The sequence below is a fragment of the Cokeromyces recurvatus genome (genome assembly GCF_025118155.1).
Source record: "Cokeromyces recurvatus strain NRRL 2243 chromosome Unknown BX663scaffold_2, whole genome shotgun sequence".
NCBI classification, from domain to species: domain Eukaryota; kingdom Fungi; phylum Mucoromycota; class Mucoromycetes; order Mucorales; family Mucoraceae; genus Cokeromyces; species Cokeromyces recurvatus.
In genome coordinates, this window is record NW_026251388.1 from 541,417 (window position 1) to 558,343 (window position 16,927).

Sequence of the window (16,927 nt, forward strand, 5' to 3'; positions counted from 1 at the left end):
TGTATATTTTATTATTATTTCCTGCAATTTTATCAAAAGATGACACTTTGGATATAAATATATGAAACAATGGGCCATCAAAACTTATTATGAATAACATACAACTCATATATTATATTTCTGTTGCAGTAACTGTAAAATTGTCTGTTTGTCTGTCTGTCGGCCCCCCCTTTTTTTAACACATGCTATATAAGCAGCTTTAATCAATAACTAATACTAGAGTAAAGAAAGACGGTCTGTCTACTTTTATGGTCTACAAATGGGATACAAAGCACGAGAATATATTTACAGATCTAATCAGTATTCATGTAAATATCATAGTGAGAAATATAATTGATTTTCTTTATTTCTCTTGGAATTATATTTGTATATTTTGAGAATATTATATATTTTATTATTTGACATTGATACATTCTTCCACTTTGGTTTATTGTAATTGGCCGGCGGCAGGTGCCAACAAACATAAACTAGCCATTCATACTCATAAAAATAACCATGTTATATTAACAAATTATTTAATGGTCTAATTGTTCTGGAGAAAAGGTAAGATAAAGGTAAAAAGTTTTTACGTAAACAAATAAGTGAAGATATACTAAAATAGAATTTCGGATTTTAATTATATTTGTTATGTATTCACTTAATAAATCAAATCCTTTCTTAGTAGAAAAATAAAATAAAATGTGGGGTAAGGAAAAAAAAAAAAGGGTGCAGCAACTTAAAATTATTTGAAATAATGAACGGGTATTAATATAAATTTTAACTATTGTAATTTGTGTCATTTTTAACTCTATAGAAGATAAGCCTAATAATCTCAGGAAATGTTACTTTATATCTTTCATTTTTTAACGCGTTTTTATATAATTGCTGACTTAAAAATAGTAATATGACTCAATACACGTATTCATTAACACGGTCACAGTTGAGTTAGTTTATTACCTTAATTGGAATCACATATTGCTACTATCATATTTTAGACTATATTGATTTATTCTAACAATTTACGCTAAATAGAATTAGAAATACTCCTGGTAAAACATATTTCATACTGTGGTCGTTTTTCTCCTTTTCTTAATCATAATAAAAAAGAGTGGGTTTTTATTTTATTTTATTTTTGTATTTCTTTTTATAAATCCAGCCCGAGCAAATTTGATATATTAAATAAAACCTAGTACTCATTGAGTCTTTCGAATTTATTCATTATTTTAAACGTACTACAATGTATTAAACATTCCCCGCTATTTAATAAACTTTCTGCACAATTTTTAAATTGCGGGTAATAATCAACCAAACTTTTTTCTTTAGTCATTTGTTTTATAGGTAAGTAGTGAGTATTCGGAGTTTGACCTAAAAAAAAAACATTCGTATCATTTCACTTTCTTTTATTTGTCCCAGAATAATATTTCTTTCTTTTTCTCTTTTACTGCTGCATTTTCTTTCTTTCTTTTTTTATTACTTATAATATAAAATGCTTAGATCATTTTTAAAGTCAACAAAGAATAAGAATCTAAATTTAAATCAATGTAGGTCTCAGTCCATTTCAACAAAACCTGGTAAGGAAAAGAGGATAGCAAAATAAGATTATGTAATGAAATTAATTTAATTCCTCACCTCTTTCTCTCTCTCTCTGAATTAATAATAGGTAAAGTCTTAACAATGAAAACTATTCATCCTCTAGTTAAGAATGTAGAATACGCCGTTCGTGGTGCTTTACCTATTCGTGCTGAAGCTTTAAGTGAGGTATTATAATATATTTGATCACAAAACATAATGTGTTCCAGGGAACTTAGATTTATATATGTAGAAACTAAGAAAAGATCCTTCTAAACTAAACTTTGATAAAGTTATTTTCTGTAATATTGGGAATCCACAGCAATTAAATCAAAAGCCTATTACGTTCTTCAGACAGGTAATAATTGTGAAAACAGTAAAAAGAAAAAAAAAAGAAAAAAAAAGAGAAATATAGTAAAGAGAATCAGAAATTAAATAATGTTCTTAAATAGGTTGCATCTCTTTGTGAGAATCCAGATTTATTAAAAGCAGAAAATAGATTACTTGTTTCAAAATTATACCCAGCTGATGCTATTGCACGCGCAGAAGTTCTTTTAAAACATATTGGTAGTGTGGGCGCTTATTCTCATTCAAAAGGCATCGCTCATATTCGTGAAAATGTTGCAAAATTTATTGAACAGCGTGATGGTTATCCTTCAAACCCAGATGATATTTTCTTGACACAGGGCGCATCAGAAGGTGTTCAGAGAGTGATTCATCTTTTAACACAAGATAAGCAGGTAGGAATCATGATTCCTATTCCACAATACCCTCTTTATTCTGCCACTGTTTCTTTAGTAGACGCTGCACCTGTACCTTATTATCTTAATGAAAAGGAAGATTGGGGTCTAGATCGTGATGATCTTGAAAAGTCTTTAGAAGAAGCTCAAAAAAAGGATATAAATGTTCGTGCTCTTGTTATTATTAATCCTGGTAATCCAACAGGTCAATGTCTTTCAGAAGAAAATATTCGTGAAATTATTCGTTTTTGTCATGAAAAGCGTATTGTATTATTAGCAGATGAGGTATACCAAAGTAATATCTACCAACCTCAACATCGTCCTTTCCATAGTTTTAAAAAGGTACTCAGGTCTATGGGTCCTGAATATCAGGATCAAGAGCTTTTCTCATTTCATTCAACTTCAAAGGGTATGATTGGTGAATGTGGTCGACGTGGGGGTTACTTTGAATGCGTTAATATTGATACGGAAGTAATGGATCAACTCTATAAAATTGCTTCTATTTCATTATGTCCTAATGTACATGGTCAGATTATGGTAGATCTCATGACAAATCCTCCTGTTGAAGGTGACCCTTCATATCCCCAGTATAAGGCCGAAATCGAAGCTATTTATCAATCACTTACACGTAGAGCCGAAAAGCTTGCTAAATGCTTTAATAATCTAGAAGGTGTAACTTGTAATGATGCTGAAGGAGCTATGTATTTATTCCCTAGAATTAGATTGTCTAAAAAAGCAATCAAGGCTGCTGAGGATGCAGGTATGACTCCTGATAGTTTCTATTCTATGGCTATGTTGGATACTACAGGTGTTTGCGTAGTCCCAGGTTCTGGATTTGGCCAAGAACCTGGAACATATCATTTCCGATCTACTTTCCTTCCTGAAGAAAACCTTTTTGAAGACTTTTGTCATAGTCTTAAACAATTCCACAGTAATTTTATGGATAAATATAGAGATTAAACACGATAAATACTTTTAACTTATCCTCTTTACTATATACATATATGTATATGTATTTATATATGTGGTATGTAATATTCTTATATTAAATACCATGTATTTTATTTATTTTCCTTTTTATAATAAAGCCATAATTTGTATTATTATTTTTTTTTATGCCGATTTAAAGGTAACAATCTTCTTCTCCTTGAACAAATTGTAAATTGTGACTGTTTTCATGGGAGAAAGGCAAAAAGTGCAACAACGCGCAGACTGATATCCGCGTAAAGTAATTTGAACGCGCTAAACCTTTATTTTTTTTTTTCATTTTTCATTTTTGCTTTTTTTTTTATTAAAGTTTCTTAATTTACCATGCCGAGAGCAAAGAAAACCAACTTGGTAATTAAAGATGATATAACCCCCCCTTTTTTTTAAAAAAAAAGAAAAAAAAAAAAAAGAAAAGAAAACTGATTATATATTACTGTAGAATAATTCGTCCTCACAAAGATCTCTTCGTACTGCAACAGTACCTGATATGTTTATGAAACAAAAAAATGGTAATGATAATAAACAGGAACATCAATTATGCCTTCACTAATCTATTTAATTTAAAAAGCTGCAAATAAGAGAAGAATAATTCAACAGGATGAGTCTAGTGAAGAAGAAGATGAGTTAAATCCATCTGAAAATGAATCAGAGAGCGAATATGAGACGAGCACTCAACAGACTTCAAAAAAAGTTTCTCGCAGAAAGAGGGCTAATACTAAAAATGTTGCATCTAATATTGTTCTAAATACTAGCAGTCAATTATTAGAACAAGTTAGCCAAAATCTTACTCAAGCAAGTTTATATGGTTAAGTATTTGATTTAAATGTTGCAAAAAATTATGTAATAAGCTTCAAACTAATATACAAATATTTATAGATAAAGCATTAATACCTGAATGCAGTATAGATGAAGTTGTGGAAGGTTGGGTAAAGCAATATAAAGTCAGTCAAGCTGCTGCTTTAAAAGACTTGATCAATTTTGTCATTCGTGTAAGTTGACAATTTATTTTTTTATTTTATTTCTTAAAATAAAAACTAAACTCTCCCCCCCCTTTTTTTTATAAAAAAAATAAATAAATAAATAAAAATAGAGCTCTGGCTGCTCGATGGCAATAACATCTGAAGCTTTAGAACAAGATGATGGCTCATTTAATGCTCTCCAAGAACTCCAAGAGGAGTTAGCCAAGGTAAATGGTATTAACATATATAAATGTGAAAAAAGTTCAAGTTAATATTTATAAACATATACAGCTTCCCCACACAGAATACCCAATTGTTTCTAAATTAAAAGAATTCAAGACTTTGAGACGAAATTTACTGGTGTTTTTCCAAGAATTGATTGATCAATGCCAACATGACCTTATCTATGATGGTGTATTAATTGAAACTTTACAAAACTGGTTAACAACTATGTCAAGGTAAGCATTATTTTACGTATAATATTTTTACTTATTTAACTCTTTTCTATTAGCTCTACTTATCGTCCTTTTCGTCATACTGCAACTCTTATTGCTCTCAAAATTATAAATCAATTATGTGTTGTAGGAGAAAAAACAAGGGATGAGTTATCAATTGCCAATCGACAATTAAATGCAGAAAAGAAAAAGAGAACTCCAAATAGAGATAGAATGAATGGCTTGAAACAAAAATGTACAGTAGCTCAACGCAAATGCAAAGATCTGGAAGAGTACCTTACTGAGTTTTTTGAAAGTATCTTTGTTCATCGTTCACGTGATGTTGAATCTGTAATTCGTACAGAATGTTTCAAAGAGTTATGTAATTGGATGCAAAACTACCAAAGTTTTTTTGTAGACAATCTTTATCTTCGATTCTTTGGCTGGGCTTTTAATGATCAAAGTGCCAGTGTTCGTTCTGAAGCCATTAAATCAATTACTAAATTATACAAGATTGAAGATATTGCTAGTAAACTTTCAACTTTCACAAACCGTTTTAAGGGTCGTATTGAAGAAATGGCACTTCAAGATATCGATGTATCTGTTCGTGTCAATGCAATTCAATTGTGTAGTACCCTCTTCAAGTTGAAGATTAATATCTTGAGTAAAAAAGGCCATAGCCAATTATCAAGTATGATTGCCTCTGATGTACCTCGCGTTCGTAAATCTGCTGCACCTTTTGTTAAAGTCTTGATAGATACCAATATGATTGATCCATTACTCAAGGAAGTTACAAAATCTTTATCTGGAACCAATAAAGGGGGTCGTCGTTCTGGCACTTCTACTACTAATTCAGTCCCAGCTGTCAACAAATCGTGGGTTACGTTTAAAGCTATATCCTCATTCCTTGTTGAACAGTGTAGTAATATTATTGAAAAAGGAAATAATGAGGAAATGCAAGTAGACTTTGAGACCTTAACAAGTGCATTAGCTGAAAAGCGTAATTTTATTGTTAATAATATTGTTGAAGCTCTTTGGGAACAAATACCAGAATTACAAGATTATGAAGCTATGTCTGATTATCTACGTCGCGATCATTCTCAATCTCAACAACAACAATCTAAAGATAATGATGAGATGGATACTGGAGCTGATATTGAAGACTGCTATAGACTTTCTGAAGATGAAGAGACTATCTTGATTAATGTATTTGTTGCATGCATTCGTACAGCTATGAACAAGGGGCTTGATAAGAATTTACCCGAAAATAAAGATAGAAAGAAACTCGATGATGTGTTCTGGGAAGAGAACAAGAATGAACTTTCTCGTCATTTGGTACAAGTCTTGCCCAAGTTATTGTCTAAACATTTAGATGACAGCAACAGACTCACACAGCTTGTTACTCTTCCTAGCCTTATGAATCTTAATGTTTACTTGGAATTGCGTGCTGAAAAGGAATATGAAGATTTATTACAAATACTTGTTAGAGTCTATCTAGGTGCTATTTCGACTGATCTTTTAACTAACTGTGCCGATTCTTTGCAATATATGACTAAGAATACAAGTCTTTCAGAATTCAATCATATTCATTTAAGCGATTTGAAAGAAGCAGTTGTAAATCAAGTTAGAGAAGCTTGTAACGGCAAAGATCTGGTTACTTCTAATTATACACCTGCACTTATTCATTCAATTTCTGTTAGCATGCTTCGTTTAGCATGTTTAATCAACTTTTGTGATGCTACAACAGCAATGGATGATTTCCATGGTATGAGTATGAATACCATTGAGTATGTTGGTGCTCTTGTTGATCGTGCTGCTTTTGGCAATGAAAAGGAAAAGGATATTAGTTTATCAGCTATGACTGTTTTGTCTCGTTATATGATGTGGAAATGTCATGCGCTTTCAACTACAGCCAATACAAGTGATATAACCCCTTTTATTGAGCGTCGTCGTGATTGGGTTCTTGATAAATTTACCGAGCTTGTAAAAGGTGTTGATGTTAGCCCTCTACCTGAAGTTCGTATTGCAGCTTTTGGATATTTAGTTGACATGTACTGGTTATTCAATAGTGATATCTTTGATTCATTTGGTTTAACTCGCTTAAAGACAAGATGTCCTAATGATTTGCAAAAAGCTTGTGCTAATATTGTAACTGAGCAAGTCAAAAAAGTCAACTCTGCCCTTGAAGATTTTGATATCGATGATGAAGCATCTAAAAAGGTACTTACCTCTGAAAGAGATTTACTATACAAATTATTCACAAACTTTTCACGTGGTGTTCTTATAAATGTTTTTGATATGAGTTACGCTGTCCTTATCTTGGAACAATATGGGTTAAATAATACCGAATTAGATGATATTATCAAGGCTTTGATATCCGAATTCCAACTAGATTTGATTACAGGTGAAATTGCAGCAGATGGCATTTGTAGAGCTTATCTCGAAGCATTAAAGAATGTAAGTTTTTTTTTTCTTTTAAAATTAATACTGTTCTGTACTAAATACTCTATTAGTCTTTCAATGCAAATGTAACAGATTCAGGTCGTTCTACAGATAAGACAATGAAATTAGCTCGTCTCGAAGCAAACTCATTAAAGCAAGCAGATCAACAAGATCCTGTCAAGAAAGTTCCTCCTCAAGTAATTTGTGAACGTATTCATATTGATGGTATTTCATTTGCTCTTTCCAAAGCTGCTGATGCACATAAAAATAACAGATATGACGAACGAGATAACGCCCTCAAGTTTTTCAAAATACTTTCCATCTTTGGTAAAGAGCTTACTCGTGCAAGAGATATTGCAAGAATGTAAGTATTATGTATTTAAAACAGTGAATTTTTTTCTTTTCTAAGATTTGACTTTTTTTTTTTTTTTTTTTTTTTTTTTTTTTTTTTTTTTTTAATTCTATAATAGACACAATCATTTAGAAGATTGTTTACAACAAAATGGATTGGTCGTTGATGAAAATAATAAGGAATGGGAACACTATGTTGCTTATGTTCAATCAATTGACCAAGTATTAAAGAAGAAGGGCCTTAGATATGGTAAATAATAATATTCAAATACATATGTATTGTATTAACTCCCTTTTTCTCTTTGTATGTATAGATGCAACTAAGAGAGCAAATAATGCAGAAACACCAGCAGCACACGTATTTACTGATGTTAATTTAGAAGAAACAATGGAAGAAGCTGAAGAGGCTCCTGTACGAGAAACAAACAAGCGTGCATTAACGGAAGTAGATATGGATATGGATATTGATGATGAAATAGCTTCTAAGAGAAGACGTTAACATGTGTAAATACAAGGATAATACCATTGCTATATTGAAATTGAGCAAATATCTATAAGTTATTATCGCAATCGAACCATATATTATATATACGTATCTATGTATATGTGTATAAATTTCATTTATTACAAAACATTGGTAAATAATAATAATAAAAAAAATATCCCTATTTAATTATCCTTATTGAAAGGACGGCGGTAAACAGTGGTTGCTGCTGCTTGTGCTGTTGGAAATACTACAACGTACATTCATATATGTAATTAGCACTTTTATAAAATTTAAACTTTTTTTTTTTTTTTTTTTTTTTTTTTTTTTTTTTTTTGCATTACCCAACATATCGCAAATATTAACATGAGGTGGTCTTGAGGCGGTAAACACTACTAATTCAGCTGATATATTTAAATAATTGGTAATAAATAAATAAGTTAGCTTCAACCTATCTTTTAAACACGGCACATATACATATATACCTATATCTTGTCCAACTAAAGGGTCTAATCCTTTATAGACATTATCTGCTTTTTCTTTATCTCCTCTAAAACGAACGGTTGAAAACTCCGTATTAACAAGACCAGGGGAAACTTGACTAACGCGAATTGGAGTATCTATAAGCTCAAATAACAAGGAACGAGTAATTGCATCCACAGCATGTTTTGATCCTATTTACAAAATACAAATTATATATATATATATATATATATATATATCTTGATGAATGGGAACAAATGTATTATATTACCACAATAAATACTTCCTCCAGGATAACTTTCTTTTCCAGCAACGGAGCCGATGTTAATAATATGCCCTTTCTTATTTAGTTTCATTCCATGAAGAACAGCTTGAGTCATAAAGACAAGACCCTTCACGTTCGTTTCGAACATTGTATCAAATGAATCTTCAGTTACCTCAGAAAGGTGATCTAACCCAATAACTAAACCTGCATTGTTTACTAAAATATCAATGTCATCTTTTACGGCTAATCTTTGTACAGCATCGTCAATATTCTTCTTTTCTCGAATATTTAAAGGCATTGTATGTATTTTTATATTTGAATAAGATTGTGTAAGTTCATTTTTTAATTCTTCTAATCTTTCCAAACGTCGAGCTGCCAAAATCTTTGGAAAAAAAAAGAAGATATATGTGTATAGAATGAATATTCGTATGTAAACTGCTGATACTAATAATTTACCAGATTTGATCCTTGTTTTGCAAATTCTACAGCACACGCCTTACCAATACCAGAAGAAGCTCCAGTACTATATATTAATTGATGTACATGTGAATATATGTTATAGGAATAAGTTTATATACAACAACAACAACAAAATCTATTTCTCGAAAATAATAATAATAATAACTTACATGAGTACATTTTTACCCTTTAATCGAGCATGATAAAATCGTTTTTGTATAAAAGTTAGAGATTGTGTAAATATCATCAATATACTAAGCGGAATAACAGTAGGCAATATATGAAGTGGGAAAATTTCATACATATAAAAAGAAAATGCAGTAAACCTTATTTGAGGATGAATAATGACTGCTATTTGGTAAGTAAATAAATTTGGGTCAGATCATAATCAATGACAAAAAAAAAAGAAAAAAATAACCTAAAAACCTCTTTTTAGGAGCAAGGGTAGGGTAAAAAAAAAAAAAAAAAAAAGAAGTTAAAAACGGAACAAAGTATAGTTATAACACTATTATTGAGAGGAGAGCTAACTGGGGCATTGTTGACCATGCTGTGATGGCAGTGAAGGTGAGTTTCTGTTGTGGTGAAAAAAAAATAATTAAATGTGTAAAAGATTTAACAAATAACTGACCAACAGACAAACCAAGGGAAGGTACAAAAAATATACACAGTTATTTTGTAGGAAGCTTATTCAAGAAAGGTGATTCTCAATGGTCTAAGGCATTAAAAATAGATAGTGTATTTAGAGACAGTAAATGGTATGCTGCTTTGTCAAAAGTAGTGTACTGTGCTTTGGGCAATAAGATCAATTTACCACTAGACAGTCACTCAAGTCGTCAACAAATCGATCTATTACATTTAATAAAGGTCATAGGAAGCTAAAGGATAGGATCGAATGATATAAACGATCCACATTGAATTATTAGTTTTGATTCGTTAAAAGTGTCTAAATCGTGTTACTGATAGAATTTATTTTATTGTTTAAATTCTTCAGGTGTTAAGGAATGCATTTCAATTTGACAGCTTCTGTACCTTATTTACCTTATCCTAAACTATAAAAAAAGCAATTGATAAAAAATGTCTAAAGAATTATGAGTTTGCAGGCATGTAAATAAACTGCAAGTCTCGTAATATACCAAAAAAAAAAATGAAAGGGATAACAACTTTGCTAAATACAAACCAAAAGCGCTCATGATTGTAAAGATTTGGCCCAACTGAAGGCTTGAAATGTGGTGCTACCGGTCTTTTCTATAAAGCTTTGGAGAAAGAAGAGAAGAATGGTAATTTTATGGTTGTCACTATTGATAGGTAAATGCCTTTGCATTTCTGCTGTAGATAATGTATGACTAGAACTTTGGGTAAAGTAAGCAGCCTTCTTAGTCATATTGTTTTCGTTTAAAAGACATGTCGAACACTTTGGCAGAGGGATATTAACGCCTCGTTAAATATAATGAAGATTGCTCAATCAGTATGGAAAAGTAATAGTCTCCCATTACCTTTTAAAAGAGGCTTAAACAAAAAAACCAATAAACGCCGTAATGAACAAGATTTGTCCCAACAGGCTCAAGATTTTTACAGGTAAATCGTCAAAAAGTTATTAGGTAAGCATTAGCATAATTCGTCTCATTTTTTCATTGGCCTAAAAAATATCCCATTTATCTCATCTGAATTTTAAATACTATAATGTCATGTGAAAAAAAAAAAAAAAAAAGATTTTATACAGCAATAAGCATTATTCATACTATTTATTTTTTATCCCCACATATACACATCGCTTTTTTATTTCTTTTTCTTTTTATTTCTTTTTTTTTTTTTTAAAAAAAAGTATAATTCATATATATTCATACATACTTAAATAGAATTCGTATTTTTAACTAGTCAAAGAAGAAAAAAGAAAACAATGCGCGAAGATCTTATTTCATCTGCTGTTTCTTTTTTGTCTGATCCCAAAGTACAGTCAGCTCCTTTAGCAAAGAAAATTTCCTTTTTGGAATCAAAAGGAATGACGTCGGATGAAATTGAAGAGGCAATGGCACGTTCGAATGGAAAGTCTACTAGCGCAATCTCTGCTACAACAGCAAATACAAATATACCTCAGGGCGGTATGATGGTGCAGCAACAACCTGGTATGGCCCTTCAACATGTGCCTCCACCTATTCCTCCTAGGTTAGGATATGATTGGAGAGATATTTTTATTGCTGCTGTATTAGCCGGTGGTGTAGGTTATGGTGTATGGACTTTAGCAAAGGTAATTGAACAATATAAAAGAAAGGGTATAGAATACTTAAAAAGCAGAATTATAATAGCGTCTTTTTGGTCCATGGTTTAAAGTTCCTACACAAAAAGAATTAGAAGAAGATAAAGAAAAATTAGATGCCCAATTCCAAGCAGGTATAAAATAGATTCAATGAATACTGTTAAAGATAATTATTATCTAACACTAAATAATAGTGGAAGATTCATTGAAAGAAATCAAAGATCAAACAAACACAGCACTTACAACTGTAACATCACAAGCCAAAAAAGTTGATGACTCTCTTGCCAATCTTGAAACTGTCCTTAAAGAACTTAAAGAAGGTGATGAAAAGAGAGATGATGAGTTTACAAATGTCAAACGTGATATTGATGCATTAAAGGAGTTAGTCCCAAAGGTAGGAATTGGAATGTAATATTTGTAAATACTTTTATTAATGTCAAATATAGGCTTTAGAACGTAATAAGGAATCACAAAATGCTGTTTTGGTAGATCTTCAGAATGAAATGAAATCCCTAAAATCACTTTTAGTAAGTCGTCGTACTGCAACATCTACTGTACTCGATCAAATATCAAGCGCACCTACTTCACCTGCTCTTAGTAATACGCCTGTTGGTATTTCTTCGCCTATTGATGGACTATCTTCTCGTCTTGCTGCAACAATTAATAGTAGTGGTACTCGTGCAGGAATTCCTGCCTGGCAAATGGCTAACAATTCTATAAACGACAATAAAACCTCTGATCCTAACGATAAGGAATCTATAGTAACTACTACTAATACTACTACAACGAAATCTGAAGCCTCTGGGTCTTCATCAACAAATTAAATGTGCTTAATCATTACATAAAAGTAAATCCTTTAATGCTTTCTTGTATACATATACATATACATATAATGTATTATTATTTTGTATTATTATCTCGATATAATACTATATTTATATACATATTTCCTTCTTTTATCATTACTTATTTTATTATATAGAAATCTTACTAGTAATATTTATAACCGTATTTACTTTATATGTTTATATAAAATAGGCTTTATTTATAATAGTATTAAATACGACTTTCCATCTGTACCATTTAATAACTACTTTCAATGATATTTAATATCCCATTATGAGTTATAGTAATACTCTTAACAGAACCTCAATATGATTATAATTTACTGTGTTAATATCAAAGCTTTTAATTTATAATTATCTTGGCTGTCTGCGCATTAATTTACTATAATTATTACTTTTAGTAACAAATAGCTCAAATAAGCACGAGGTATTGAACGATTTAAAACTGCTACTCTAATAGATTAACAAATAAGACTGGATAATGATATTCGTTATGTTTGTCAAAAAACGCAATAGATCTAACTCCTTTACCTGGGGTAGTGGCTTAGAGGTTCGTAGCTTCATTATTTATTTATTTTTTTTTTTTTTTTTAAAAAAATACATATTGCAACTATTTTATTCTTCTTTCAAATAGATATAATAATGGAGAAAGACCCTTCAACTACCTCAGAACAAATCAAGAAGCCTAGAAAACGTTTTGTTGGTCGTGCTAAGAAAAATGCCAACATAGCAAATAACGAGGCTGGCGCTATTGAAGATGGCGCTGTGGGTTTTGCAAGTAAAATTTAACAAATTCCTATTTATTTTATTTTTTCCTTATTTTGAAATTATTCATTATAGGAGCACCAAGAGCACGTAGTGGTCGAGTTGCTAATCAAGTGCCTGATGAGATTTTGAATGATCCTTTACTAAATAAAGCAATTGAAGCAGTAAGAATTATATTTGTTTTGACAGGAGTTTATAAATTTTATGCAAATTGATTATTAATCATTCAACTAGATCCCTTCAAATTACAACTTTGAAATCCATAAAACTGTTTGGAGAGTAAGAAAGTCTAATGCTAAACGAGGTAACATATATGCAAATATTCTGTTATTTTTTTTTTTTTTTTTTTTTTTTTTTTGTTTAGCTAATGTGCGTTTCATTGTTAGTTGCTCTTCAGTTACCAGAAGGTCTTTTAATGTTTGCTTGTCTAATTGCAGATATTCTTGAAGTGTAAGTCTTATTTTATAGAAGCTTTAGATTTAAAATAATACATATATATATATTTACAGTCTTACAATAATAGCTTTTGTAATGCTGAAACTTTAATTATGGGAGATGTCACATATGGCGCTTGTTGTGTTGACGATTATACAGCTCGAGCTCTTGGATGTGATTTCTTAGTTCATTATGGTCATAGTTGTTTAGTGCCAGTTGATGTAACTACTATTGAAACACTATACGTATTTGTGGATATTGGAATTGATACGCAACACTTTATTAATACAGTAAAGAAAAATTTTGAAAAAGGAAAAAGACTTTGTTTAGTGGGTACAATTCAATTTGCAGCTGCTTTACAAGCATCTAAGGTACCTTTAGAAGAAGATTTTTCAGTTATTATTCCACAATCGAAGCCATTATCACCAGGTGAAATTTTGGGATGTACATCACCCAAGCTAACAGATGTTGATTATATTGTATGTATTGGTGATGGTCGATTTCATTTAGAATCTATTATGATTCATAATCCTGACATACCAGCTTTCCAGTTAGTATAAAGTACATCTATTAGCATATAATAGGTCATTCTAATATATGTATATATTCTCTGAATAATTTTTGTAGATATAATCCTTATGGTAAAACATTTACTAGAGAAAGATATGATCATAACGAAATGCACTCACTTCGCAAGCATGCTATTTCACAAGCAAAAGAAGCCAAGAAATATGGTCTTGTATTGGGAACGCTAGGCCGACAGGGTAAACCACAAATTTTAGAATATCTTGAACAAGCTATTAAAGAGCAAGGAAAAGATTCAGTTAATGTATTGTTATCTGAAATTTTTCCTGGTAAATTAGAACAATTCCAAGATGTGGATGCGTAAGTTTTTACTCAAAAGATTTTAAGCTGTAAGATGCTAACGATTTTTTTTTTATACAAGTTGGATTCAAATTGCATGTCCCAGACTTTCTATCGATTGGGGATATGCGTTCCCCAAACCTTTACTCACACCTTATGAAGCTTCTGTTGCACTTGGAAAAAGTACTTGGCAAGAAGTGTATCCTATGGATTTTTATGCTAATGATAGCTTAGGACCATGGACTCCTAATCATGGTAGAGGCGCACCACGAAAGAGAAGAACAGCATTATCACAAAATTAAAATGAAAGAAAAAAAAGTAATACAATTTGTATATATGTATTAAAATAAATAGAGACTATTTGTATAAAATTGTTATTTTGGATGTTGAGTATATTTATATAAGAGTATCTTAGATTAGAGAAGTATTAAAGAGGTGTTCAATTATGACCGAATCATATTTAATATCGTTAATGAAGTATGCAAACACATCTTTAGATCATGAAGAAGTATATATAAATAAGTTCAAATCCCTTCTTTTATACAATTTGTCCAAGCACTATTAATCCTCTGAATCCTTGATCAATTATTTGCTTCATTAATGTCATTACATTAAGATACAACCTTTGAGCTATACATCTGATGTTATCTATGGAATAGATGCTAAAACTCATTATCTCGTCCCAAGCCGAGCTTTCTTTATTTATACCAATAGTATAGTTTGCAGGACATTAGACATGAAATTAATCGCTATTTCTCTTACTATACTTATATTTAAACAAAGTAATCATGGCAATGCTGTTGATGTCTTTATAAGCCCCTCAAGTACATTGATAAACTGCTTATATATCTTTGATTACATTAGAAAGCAAAAGTCTTATTGAAATGACTCATATTACAGGACGCATAAGGAATACAAAATGCTTCCTCATAAAAATAATTTATTAGAAAATATCGTCTAGACTGTTAAAAATTGTTTGCCAAATATATTTGCTAGAATAATAATATGTATACATATACAAATATATATTTTGCTGGTATCAATGTATCTTATTCTAACAGCTTTAGTTTTACATTTTTATACATTTTAATAACTTTTGCTTTTATTTTCTTTCTTTTTTTAGTTGAATAGTTGTCTTTGACGTCGTAATGTCTTCTGATAATTCTTCATCAAATAAAGTATGTCCTGTATGATATATAGATGAAGCTTTCGTGATACTATTATTAGTATTAATGTTATATTTATTTGTATAATTTCCAGGAGCAGGTACACTACTTCGAGACCATGTTGTGGTAGAAGATTCCGGCTGATTATGTATGCTGTGTGTTTCCATTTGATTTTGTCTTAAACGTTGTCGTTGTGCTTCATGAGCATTTGTAATTTCATTTATACCGTATTCTAATTCTGTTAAAAAAGGTCTATTATAATAGCAGTTGACTAATGTTGAAACAGTTGTCGTGCTTCCTCTTCTATACTCGCATTCTTCTTCAATATCACTTTCTTCATCAACTTGACTTTGGAATAATAATTGTTCTGTTATGTCCGAATCGAATTTATTGTGTATGGTTTCATTCTTTGATAAGGAATTGGATTTTCGATTATTATCAATATCGCCCAGTTTGTTATAAATTCTGTCATCTTTTTCTCTAGTTCGATATGCGGATTTATCATTATTATTATTATTTTTTGCAGAGGAGAATACTTGATCAGCTACTGTAGTTACTTTATTATTAAATAAGGAAGATAATGAGTCTGTTGAAGATGATTGTCTCTTAATGTTAAACCATTTGTTCCATTGAATTAGCTCTATTTCTGTTTCTACTTGCATGATAACATTAAATAAACTATATCCATGAACCTTAAGCACATATTCATTAGGTCGAGCCATTAGAATACTTGATCCTGAGTAAGAAAAAACTTTCCCCTTCCTTAATTTTTCCTATGTTTGTTAAAGTTAATTTTATTCATCTATTTCCCAATAAGTAAATAGCTTACGGAATAAAAGCTAAAATAGGATATACTAGGCATTAATACAACTGATACCATTTCCCAAGGCGTTAAAAACGGGAAATATTTAAAGACATATTGAACTGATACTTTAGCCTAATAAGCAAATATTTATTTATATTAAGCCAATTTAATTTTGTAAATATGTATAAACATATAAATATATACATATATATGTATGTGTGTGTGTGTGCGTACTTACCTCGTGTATTTCTACTAATGCACCATTTATTCCTCCTATTTGAGTTAATTTGTTCAGTTTCATTTTTGAATTATCTATTATACTGCTAGAACTATAGAGCATATTGTTCAAACTTGTTAAATTTGTATTATTATTATTAAAATCAAAACAGGAGCGTGCCAAATAATTTCGAGTTTCACTACAGGTTGTTTCGTCATTACCATTATTAATTGCACCCATAGCATCATTACTAGCATCGTTTCTTTTTCTCCCGCTTAAGTCAGAGACTTTTCCAGAAAATTCTCCAATATCTTTTTTAGGCGACAAAAATGCATGCAATTTAGGTACAAATAAAGTTAATAGTGAAAAGGTAGTAGCCCAAACAATCATAGTTGCAGTTAAATAATGTCTTGTATAGTAATCT

General features: G+C 30.6%; 6 protein-coding genes across 6 annotated transcripts; 4 read left to right on the top strand and 2 right to left on the bottom strand.

Annotated features, from left to right (window-relative positions):
- Positions 1 to 1,653: 1,653 nt before the first annotated feature.
- BX663DRAFT_482717 (pyridoxal phosphate-dependent transferase) lies at positions 1,654 to 3,248 on the top strand (the record flags this gene model as incomplete). Its single annotated transcript, XM_051524452.1, has 3 exons — positions 1,654 to 1,737; positions 1,802 to 1,906; positions 2,001 to 3,248. 3 exons carry the CDS (start codon positions 1,654 to 1,656, stop codon positions 3,246 to 3,248), a joined length of 1,437 nt encoding a protein of 478 aa, XP_051387023.1.
- A 351-nt stretch (positions 3,249 to 3,599) lies between these two features.
- On the top strand, positions 3,600 to 7,960 carry BX663DRAFT_548130 (uncharacterized protein; the record flags this gene model as incomplete). The annotated part of the gene is made up of 10 exons (XM_051531058.1): positions 3,600 to 3,626; positions 3,715 to 3,784; positions 3,844 to 4,080; positions 4,152 to 4,264; positions 4,366 to 4,461; positions 4,526 to 4,686; positions 4,746 to 7,125; positions 7,182 to 7,474; positions 7,581 to 7,711; positions 7,776 to 7,960. 10 exons carry the CDS (start codon positions 3,600 to 3,602, stop codon positions 7,958 to 7,960), a joined length of 3,693 nt encoding a protein of 1,230 aa, XP_051387024.1.
- Positions 7,961 to 8,065: 105 nt separating this feature from the next.
- Positions 8,066 to 9,414, bottom strand: BX663DRAFT_465426 (uncharacterized protein). The gene is made up of 6 exons (XM_051524036.1): positions 9,323 to 9,414; positions 9,150 to 9,216; positions 8,700 to 9,075; positions 8,431 to 8,619; positions 8,290 to 8,349; positions 8,066 to 8,195 (listed from the first exon to the last, which is right to left on the bottom strand). Exons 1-6 carry the CDS (start codon positions 9,397 to 9,399, stop codon positions 8,131 to 8,133), a joined length of 834 nt encoding a protein of 277 aa, XP_051387025.1. The 5' UTR covers positions 9,400 to 9,414; the 3' UTR covers positions 8,066 to 8,130.
- A 1,561-nt stretch (positions 9,415 to 10,975) lies between these two features.
- BX663DRAFT_494615 (peroxisomal membrane anchor protein conserved region-domain-containing protein) lies at positions 10,976 to 12,480 on the top strand. The gene is made up of 4 exons (XM_051525524.1): positions 10,976 to 11,397; positions 11,456 to 11,540; positions 11,601 to 11,800; positions 11,853 to 12,480. The coding sequence occupies exons 1-4, from the start codon at positions 11,050 to 11,052 to the stop codon at positions 12,228 to 12,230; spliced, it is 1,011 nt and encodes a 336-aa protein (XP_051387026.1). The 5' UTR covers positions 10,976 to 11,049; the 3' UTR covers positions 12,231 to 12,480.
- Positions 12,481 to 12,863: 383 nt separating this feature from the next.
- Positions 12,864 to 14,686, top strand: BX663DRAFT_494619 (putative diphthamide synthesis protein-domain-containing protein). Its single transcript, XM_051525525.1, has 7 exons — positions 12,864 to 13,029; positions 13,092 to 13,180; positions 13,251 to 13,320; positions 13,403 to 13,466; positions 13,540 to 14,001; positions 14,079 to 14,336; positions 14,398 to 14,686. Exons 1-7 carry the CDS (start codon positions 12,894 to 12,896, stop codon positions 14,615 to 14,617), a joined length of 1,299 nt encoding a protein of 432 aa, XP_051387027.1. The 5' UTR covers positions 12,864 to 12,893; the 3' UTR covers positions 14,618 to 14,686.
- Positions 14,687 to 15,274: 588 nt separating this feature from the next.
- BX663DRAFT_494622 (uncharacterized protein) lies at positions 15,275 to 16,546 on the bottom strand. The gene is made up of 2 exons (XM_051525526.1): positions 16,525 to 16,546; positions 15,275 to 16,418 (listed from the first exon to the last, which is right to left on the bottom strand). The coding sequence occupies exon 2, from the start codon at positions 16,201 to 16,203 to the stop codon at positions 15,418 to 15,420; it is 786 nt and encodes a 261-aa protein (XP_051387028.1). The 5' UTR covers positions 16,204 to 16,418; positions 16,525 to 16,546; the 3' UTR covers positions 15,275 to 15,417.
- Positions 16,547 to 16,927: the final 381 nt, after the last annotated feature.

Coding starts and splice junctions, on each gene's coding strand:
- BX663DRAFT_465426 (XM_051524036.1), bottom strand. CDS start 9,399: ATGATATTTACACAATCTCTAACTTTTATACAAAAACGATTTTATCAT. Junction 9,217..9,322: donor AAGGGTAAAAATGTACTCAT/GTAAGTTATTAT, acceptor ATTAATATATAG/TACTGGAGCTTCTTCTGGTA. Junction 8,350..8,430: donor TTTAGTTGGACAAGATATAG/GTATATATGTAT, acceptor TAAATATATCAG/CTGAATTAGTAGTGTTTACC.
- BX663DRAFT_494615 (XM_051525524.1), top strand. CDS start 11,050: ATGCGCGAAGATCTTATTTCATCTGCTGTTTCTTTTTTGTCTGATCCC. Junction 11,541..11,600: donor AGATGCCCAATTCCAAGCAG/GTATAAAATAGA, acceptor ACTAAATAATAG/TGGAAGATTCATTGAAAGAA. Junction 11,801..11,852: donor TAAAGGAGTTAGTCCCAAAG/GTAGGAATTGGA, acceptor TGTCAAATATAG/GCTTTAGAACGTAATAAGGA.
- BX663DRAFT_494619 (XM_051525525.1), top strand. CDS start 12,894: ATGGAGAAAGACCCTTCAACTACCTCAGAACAAATCAAGAAGCCTAGA. Junction 13,321..13,402: donor AAAGTCTAATGCTAAACGAG/GTAACATATATG, acceptor TTTCATTGTTAG/TTGCTCTTCAGTTACCAGAA. Junction 14,002..14,078: donor CCTGACATACCAGCTTTCCA/GTTAGTATAAAG, acceptor TAATTTTTGTAG/ATATAATCCTTATGGTAAAA.
- BX663DRAFT_494622 (XM_051525526.1), bottom strand. CDS start 16,203: ATGGCTCGACCTAATGAATATGTGCTTAAGGTTCATGGATATAGTTTA.